The sequence below is a fragment of the Hippoglossus stenolepis genome, chromosome 23 (genome assembly GCF_022539355.2).
Source record: "Hippoglossus stenolepis isolate QCI-W04-F060 chromosome 23, HSTE1.2, whole genome shotgun sequence".
NCBI lineage: Eukaryota > Metazoa > Chordata > Actinopteri > Pleuronectiformes > Pleuronectidae > Hippoglossus > Hippoglossus stenolepis.
Window position 1 is genome coordinate 12,357,626 of NC_061505.1, and position 8,789 is coordinate 12,366,414.

Genomic DNA, 8,789 nt, shown 5'->3' on the forward strand with positions numbered 1-8,789 from the left:
TGTGTGTGTGTGTGTGTGTGTGTTGGTCTTTGTTTCTGTATATACTGTATGTGCATCTACAGGTGTTATGTGTCTGCATGCATGTAGGTTTGCGTGTGTGTGTGTGTGTGTGTGTGTGTGTGCACATGCGCGGAGAGGTCAGGATCTTTTTTTTGTGCACCTCCTCAGATGTGCCAGGGCGGTGTGTGATCTCCGGCTCGCCCCTTTCAAGTCATTGTTCCCCCAACTGTCTGTGCCGTCCCCGCGTCCCTGCTTGATCTCGGTCCCCCTCCACCCCCATGTCCCCACCGACCTCCCCTCTCTCTGGTTTTTCTTCCCCTCAGCCTCTCTCTCCCCCTACATCCTCCCACCTCTCTGTGTTCCATTGTGCTCTTTTCTTGTGGGGTACATGATCTTGTATCAAGATGTGAATTATAGGTGTGTTTTCACTTGTTTTATCACATTAGCTGCTAATTCTATCCACTTTCTCATTTACTGCAGTTATAGGTTTCTATTCGTTTCAGTTCACCACACGTACTCGAAATAGCAAATAAGTGTCAAAGTGGTTTGGTTAAAAAGCTGAAGGAAGGTTCTGCTTTGCAGACTCTCCATGGCTGACTAAATAAAGCACATGCTCAACATGCACTTTGTAAAAACAGGGATGCAAATTTTGTTATTTAAAAGTTGCGTTTGGGCAGCCGACTCTGAAAGATGTTGGAGGGTTGCTCACCACACTGAGCTGTTAATGAGCTGCGGGCACATTTTCACACTGTAGTGAAATGAACAGAAACTAATAGCAGGTTCAGGAAGTAAGCGAATAACATATGGCACGCTCAATATTGTACTTAAACTAAATCCTATGATTGTGTCATTAAAATTGCCGAGAGCAACTGAGTGAGACATCAGTCGTTTCAGAGAATTTGGATGAATCGATGTGAAAATGGCCCCATTTTCAGTGGCACTTATAATAGGAATGGCCACTAAACTCACCAAAATATGAAGTCACAATATGGCAACAACAAATTATAACAGAATGTTTGAAGATCCACACACCTAGAAGCTCCTGTGAAATCAAAGCCATAACTGAATTTTATTTATGACATATGCTGTTAAAGTGAATGAATTTAAAACTATGTCTTTGAGGGTTAAGGAGTTGAATATACTGATATAGGCTACTTTGGTTTGTTATATGGTTAATGTCATTTTCTGAAATTCATAGAGTAATAACTACTGCAATCCTGTTTTAATATATTATGTATCATTATCTGTGTTTACCATTATTTACTCGTATTTCAGAATTTTTTTAAAGGAACGAGTAGATACACCTACATATTTTACGCATTGTGCCTTAATTTGAGAGCTGACAGCTAAGCACGCAGCCACTGGATGCCCCTGCTGATAATTCTACAATCTATATTCATTCCTAATATCTCCCCCTCATCACTATGTTAAAAACCAAAGTGCTGGAGGTAAAAAAATTATCACGATTTAAACAAAAGTTCTACCTGTGATCATTCAGGATCTGGGTCCATATGATAATGATGAGCATTTAAAATCGTACGACGACCTGTTGTTGACCTATCCTTACATTTTCTCCTCTTTCATCTGAAAAACTATGGCAACACCATGATTATTTCAACATCCCTCTTGCCGAGATTGAAACCAAATGAGAACTCATCCTAATTAACACCCAGCCCCACTGACCTTTTCTCTCTCTCTTTCTTTCTATCTTTCTTTCTGTCTGTAGATTTGGGGTTTCTACAAGCAAGGCTACAAGTGTAAAGGTAAGAGAGCGATTCTTTTGATTCCACATCAGCTGCACAGATGTGTGTTCCACCCAGATGTGTACAGCAGCCTGCAAAGAATTAAGGGATCCATTTTGAGGCCATCAGTCCCACACACACACACACAATCCACAGAGCTGAAGTGTCGAGTAAATGTCATCAACGCAGAAACCTTATCAAATACAATTCATCACACTTTTATTGTATGTCCACGCACAGGGAGCTCTGTTAACTAACAGCTGCTCCATCGGCTGAGACCACAATACTCAATTATTTGCCCTTTCAAGGCTCCCAGTAGACGAGTGTGCGAGGAAGCTGCTTCATTTCACAAATGTACATATACACACAGGCGAGAACCCCCGACGCCTCCCGCCATCTCCTCCTCGTGGTCATTAGCTTCAAAAACACACACTTCTCCTCCCCCGTGGAGGTTTGCCGTCGATGCTCTCCGTTAATGCTCCGAGTTAAGTAATGATCATCTGCAGACATTCAGCCCCATAATTAACTCACACTACACATGTTTCCGTCCAGATGTCAAGCAACAACTTTGGAGAATGTTTCGCTGGATCTAAAATGCAAATCACGCAAGGCTCCATCTGCCGGAGCGCCGGAGTGATTGATTACAGCTCGGCCGTGTGAGACGTTAGAGCGGGGAGATAACATTTCATTGCTTTGCCGATCGTTCCGATAAACGAGGATATAAACGTTTACGGCACAGGAGTGAGTGTGGCAGTATTCACTTTAGTTTCCATAGTAGCCTGGGAAATAGGACGGACATGTATGCGCGGAGGACTTTACTTACATGTGTGGTCGCCGCGGCGCGGTCCGGACTCAACTCCTCGTGGTTTCTTCGCTCTTTTGTTATATCTTTATCTTCTTTGGGTTCTTTGGGTGTATTTTAGCTTTTATACACAGGGTTTGGAAGGTGCTTCAGTTTCTAAAAGGCAAACATGACTGCCAGATTGCTGCCTTTGAGACAAAGTGAGGGGGAAACGGCAGGAAGGTGAGAAAACTAAACACACAGAGACACTGACAAATTGGTTCATGCATTACTTTCGCACTTAGTGTACACACGGCACCCACTCGTACCCTCCCTCCCCCCTCCCCCCTCCCACCCAAACCTTCCCGATCAGACACTTCCTTCACAGGGGAGAGAGGATGGGGGAGTGGAGTGTTCTGTCTCATTCCAGTGCATTAAGGAGTCCAGAGGAAGTCAATGAAAGGGCCCGCAGCCATTCATCCCCATTACCATTGTTAGCCCGGACTCAGGGAGGTAGAGAGAGAGCGGCAGGGACATTATTAAAATGAATCACCCATGTTGAGGTCCATGAGAGTGTGTGTGTGTGTGTGTCTGTTTGGACGTTAGTTTATAGGAGAGCGCTCAATGTTTTGGGGGAAATCTTTTCATCCATTTTGTTGCCCGGAGTTGGGAGAGATAATCAATACCAATTTTTTATAATTGTCCATAAATATGACGCTGCCCCAACACTTCCCCAGTACTACGGTGTACATCTCTCCCAAGCACATTAACAGAAAGCAGGAACGCAAAAAGCCACAACTTAACTTTAAAAACCACACAATGGAAACATGACCACAGTGGAAGTGAGCGACAATGGATATTGACAAATGAGCGAGTACAGTTACTTACTGCCGTCGAGTCCCTGGGTCAAGTGAGCCTTCCTTTGTAAAAACCTGGACAAACCAGTCACCATTTAAAATTTGATGCTTATATATTTGATTATGTATTTGATGTGTTAAGGTACAGGTACATATTTCCATTATTGGTGCTCAAAGAATCGTACTGCAACACCTGAAATAGGCAAGCTTCACATTTTAAGCAAGCGGCTGGGTTTCCAAAAAAACAATGTCTCACTTGACATCAGTAAGTAACGTTGCTTGTTTCGTTGTCAAAATCCGCTGTGGCTCACTTCCTTTGTGATTGGGTTTCAATTGTGTGGCTTTTGCACTTGTGTTTTTCTGCTAAAGTGCTGGTGTGAGATGCCTTGGCCACGGTGCCATACCCCTCCAATTTCATGGGTTTGTTATGCGCCCCCGGAGTACAATGACTCTAATTAATACAGTAATGCTACAAGGACAAAAAAAAAAAAAACACACACACAAGAGAGAAATTGCAGTGAGGCTAAACAAAAAGAAACATTTTAAATGGATGCTTTTCAGTCATTTCAAGGCAGACAGTTCGTAAAGAATGAAGTCAGACACTTGACCACTTATGAGGGGAAGAGGGGAATGTCTGACTTTCTGACCGAAGGAGAATAAGAATTTTTTCTATTATGCTTCCAAGAGGACGTGGGGGTTTTAATTAGCAAAACACCTTCCGTATTAAGTGTCAAACTCTTCGCAACGGTGTCAAGGACAAATGAGATTTAGTTTTACTGTGGTGATTTGTTGTGCATTCAGGTTGATTGTCTCTCACATGTTTTCTTGGTGCTGGCCCGTCGCTCCTCCGCTCTTAGACGCCCACTGGTTGACTGAGTTGTTGTCGGGCACAGTCGGCCTCGCTGTGTGCCAGTGTTCACGTGTCTGCATGGCGTGTAGAAGCACTCCCCCTTCGCCGCTCACTCTCCTGTTCGCCTCCATGTTTGTGTTGGCACCCATTCCTCTGTCTGACCCTCTCCCTCTCTCTCACCTCCACTCCCCCTCCACCCGTCTCTCCTGGCCTTTCATCCTCCCGTCTCGCCTCCCCTCTCGAACGACTCTCCCTCCCTCTCATCCGACCTCGCTGTGCTCCCCTCCTGGCGCGGCACCGCTCCCTGCCGCCGTCCTTCCCCCTCCACACGGATGCTCCTGGGGCAGCCTGCGGGGTGAACTGCCACAAGGCCTGCCGGAGCCGCCTGGCCGTCGAGTGCCGGAAGAGGACCAAGAGCATCAGTCACGAGACGCCGCCGGCTCTGCAGGCCAGATCCTATAGCTTCCCTCCACCTGCCAACACCCCGCCCAGCCTGCAGAACACAGGTGAGTGGTGCTGTGGTTTGTTGAAATGTCACAAAAATACATTTTCTCATCTATTGTTCTTGCAAAGTAGCAAAAATGACCGAAAACCAAGATTTAGATCAATTTTCATTTGGCACGAGAGAGAACTTTTAAGATATGACGCTTGTCAACTCAGTATCAACATTTATATACATTGTTCCTTCTATACAAAGAAATGATATCTGTTGAATGCAGTTATTTTCTTCATGCTGACATCAACAGTGTGAAATAACATCCATGATATTTTCATGTGTAAATCTTTCATGTGACGTAAATGCAGCATAAAATAGTCTTATTAAGTTGATTTTATATTAGGCAAAATATAACAGTCTGTGAATATAGTCATTCTCTCACACAAGCACAGCTTAGAGGAATTTTTCAGTTTTCAGCTCTTCTCGCCCCCTCCGATTTGTGAGGGGCGCTGTCCCCCCCAGCATACGGTGCACTGACATTTGGCAGATATTTTCAATAACAATGGTGTAATTTGCAATGGAGATGTGATTGGTCCACCACGGCGAGGCCAGTGACTCACCGCTGCAGCGTTTTCATCAGATATTAGCGAAAGTGGTGCCCTGCCCGGCTCTGTTTTTATATCAGCGAGGACCTGCATGATCACTGGACGAGACAATAGAGCCAGGCGCTGGTAAACAGACAGAGGCCACATATGTCATTAGATTTGGTGTGTGTGTGTGTCTGTGCTTGCATTCCCATTTGTTTGACAAATCTGTTCCTATTTTCTTTCCCCTCACTTTCTGTTTCCATCAGTGATTGCCGAGGAGGATATAGAGTCGGTGGAGGAAGGTGTGTTTGATGTCCACCTATAACCAGGTGAGAGATGGTTTATGCTTCTTACTTAATGATAACCTTATTAATCACTAAATCTGACTCAATAGTTTTCTTTTATTACCTAGAATTTACTCCTTGTGTCATAAATACAGTTCAACAATCAGGATGTTTGTATTAATTTGAATGTCCAACATTTTATACCAGCTTTGGAACATTTTAAACTGCAACACACAGCAAACTTAAGTAGCTTTGAAGAATTCAACAAATTTTGGAGACATAACAAATCCACTATTTAAATCCATGATTGTTTCAGTTAGTGCTGAATATTGTCTTCATCATATTCTACATTTGTTCATTAGTCAGGCTGCACATAATAATAAAAAATGAAATATAAAAAATAAAAATGGTTGGAGGTTAGCTTTACTACTGTGCTTCATTTTCATTTATTTGTTTGGTAAAATTGTATGCCCTGTAATTACAGTTGCCCGCCTGCTGGAGGTGCTGCAGCCCCTTTAGTACCTTTGCCTGCCCACAAAAAGCCTGGACTCTTTCAATGTGAACAGTTAAAAAAAAAGTGTCAAACACTCAATCGTGGATTATATATTTTTATCATAGCTACCTGCCGAAATAATTTGCATAATGCTACATGACCTGTGGCTACGATTTTATTTGCTTAATTAAAAGCACTGGTGTCACTCAAATATAAGATAAATTAATATAAAATGTACCTTTATTCATCCTCCATTGAGTAAAGTCAAAATTGACACAGCAATAAAAAAGGGTTAAAAACTACAAATACTAGGTACCATAAAAATATAAATATTATAAACATGGCTGTTTTTATAAATGTGCAAAACCGTTTAAATTATTTATTTTATAAAACGAATCATGATCTGACAGGGGAAAAAAAACACTGGTTGGAGGTAACAGTAAAAAACATTGCAGACATTTCTTCTTCCTTCCTCTTATGCTGCACTTCCTGCAATTTAGCTTGTGATCCTCGAGAATCACTAATTTGCAAGCTATGCAGGGGCCAATGCCTAATTTGGCAAAGGACCATCTGAGCAATAATTCACATCTATAAATGCAAGAAACAGTGTCCAGGTCAACCTACTGGTGAGCAAAATGAGTAGTCGGTCCATGGCAGGTTGATTAAACACAAGTTTTTAGGTCGGAGAATATAGAGGCAGTCTCTATAAAATGGTAATTGCCGCCTCAGGGCTCAGGGGCTTTTGGTTTGTAAATAACTGGTGCATATTCCCAATCCAGTTTATTAAAGCAGATTACCACAAACTGAAAACCAACACAGCAACTGCAGGGCTTCCAGGGGGCTCCTGGAGGTCTGGGTGCACAGAGCTGTTGCTATTCTGCACAGTGCAGACGTGTTATCATTTATTTTCCTCGAGCCTTTCAACCTGTTTCACTCGCTGTGTCAGTCTCTTTATGACAATACTTGCAGGAGCCTTGAATTGTGAAGGTCAGTGACGAGTCTGCAGCTCCCTTATTTTTTAAATCCCTCTCTCCAGTTGGTGTGCAGGAGGCCAAATCAGTGACCGTCCATCAGGGGGAGCCAGACGCGGAACGTGCTGCAGTATGTGAGTCTGGCAGCACCCCCACACTGAGGAGAAATTGCGCTGAACACCAGTCAGGATACCTACACGGTGCCACACGGTGGACAAACGCCGCAACTGCAACCCCACTCCGGCTGACTCACACGAATGTGAAGACCAATGTGAATGGAACGGTCTTTGTATGTCAAATCTCTACATTTTGATCCCATGCCGACCAAGTGTTTGTGTAAATCTCACTATATATTCTAAAGAAAAGAGAAATAAAATCCACAATATTGTATTTTCCTATGTTAAAGTCAGAGGAGTTTAATTTGAGCTCACTTTGCTGCAGATTGGAACGGCTGTCTACTTTTTTTCTTTTTTCTTTTAAGACACAATAGAGGTGCTGTCATTGCCAAGAATGTAAACATATTCCCAGACTAAGCTGCTGTCTCCTTCATCTGAGAATCTCTGCTTTTTATTGCTCGCCGGCTTGTTTTGAAATTACAATTTTCGATGTCAATTAAAAAAAGAAAGATTGATTTGGGGTGGTGACGACAAAAGCGGCCACTTTCCAAACAAACCAAGGCGACCACGTGGACAGTTATAATGATGGTGGACTTTGATCGGCGTCATGTTTCTGTTCATGTTCATCCTGAATATCTGGAACTGTCCCGTGGTTGTTTCCCGTTGTGATGTTTTCGGTATATGCAGTTCTGTCTCGTACCAGTGCACTGGCAATCTATGCTCTCGCAGTACCGTCAATGTAGCGGTGACGGTGGCACGCTGCTGTCACATGAAGAACCTGAGAGAGAGAGAGAGAGAGAGGGAAAACGTGGCTCCTGAACGTGCTCCGTCAGTCGAGATACAATAAGCAAACGCATAATACCCAAACTGGAGTAATGAGGCTTTTTCATTTGACAGCAGCGTCTATAAAAAAACATTACCCTGAGAAATCTGTGTTGATGCAAGTTGTATTACGCTGTTTTTTTATCCCGCATGCTTCTCTCCTTTATGGCTCCATTCTGTGGCCAGACGTCTCTGTTACTGAGGATTTCTTCTTTTCTGTTTTTTTTTTATTTTTTATCTAGCATGCCAAGTTATCATTTATTTAGGAAACGTGAGGTCTTGAAATTCCTGCCAGAGGGAATGTTTGTGTTGCTTTGTGCCTGCGCCGAGATGAATTCAGACTTCGAGTGCCATATTGTTAACTGCTGGTTTGTCATTGATTGAGACTCATCCCACTGCTGGTATTTATTTTTTCTGTATAAAGAGCTAAATAGCTGCCGGGTCCTTCTGTGTCGCTCCCCGCCTTACGAAAGATGTTCGCTGTTGCTCTGAGAATGAATCTTTCCGACTGATTTCCCTGCTGCTCCTTGTAGTCTCCAGATGACTCGTCAGTATTAAATGGAGGCGTCTTTCCAAAACTTGTTGTCTCTGGTTTAAAGAATTTCTGTGACTAATAAGAATGTTACTGGGAAAAAAAACAAGGTTTTGTCTTTGTCTTTGTCTGAAACAGGAAAAGCGCCATTTCGTTTTTTTTGTCCACTCCATTCTCTTTATTTCAGGAACACCTGGATTCGATTTTGAAGGTCAAAGGTCAAGGGTTCGGTGACCTCACAAAGCATGTGTAAGGTCAATATGACATCATATTCTGCAAACAAAAACAAAAAAAAGCTTTTCTGGCCATCAGGGCCGG

The 8,789-nt window shown here is 43.0% G+C and overlaps 1 protein-coding gene across 1 annotated transcript in view; it reads left to right on the forward strand.

Annotated features, from left to right (window-relative positions):
* Positions 1-8,517, forward strand: part of LOC118102494 (RAS guanyl-releasing protein 2) — a 35,711-nt gene extending 27,194 nt beyond the window's left edge. The window contains exons 14-17 of the mRNA XM_035148729.2: positions 1,727-1,763; positions 4,578-4,736; positions 5,520-5,582; positions 7,067-8,517. Coding sequence (XP_035004620.1) covers positions 1,727-1,763; positions 4,578-4,736; positions 5,520-5,578 — 255 coding nt within the window. The 3' untranslated portion in view covers positions 5,579-5,582; positions 7,067-8,517. The remainder of the gene's footprint in view (positions 1-1,726; positions 1,764-4,577; positions 4,737-5,519; positions 5,583-7,066) is intronic.
* Positions 8,518-8,789: the final 272 nt, after the last annotated feature.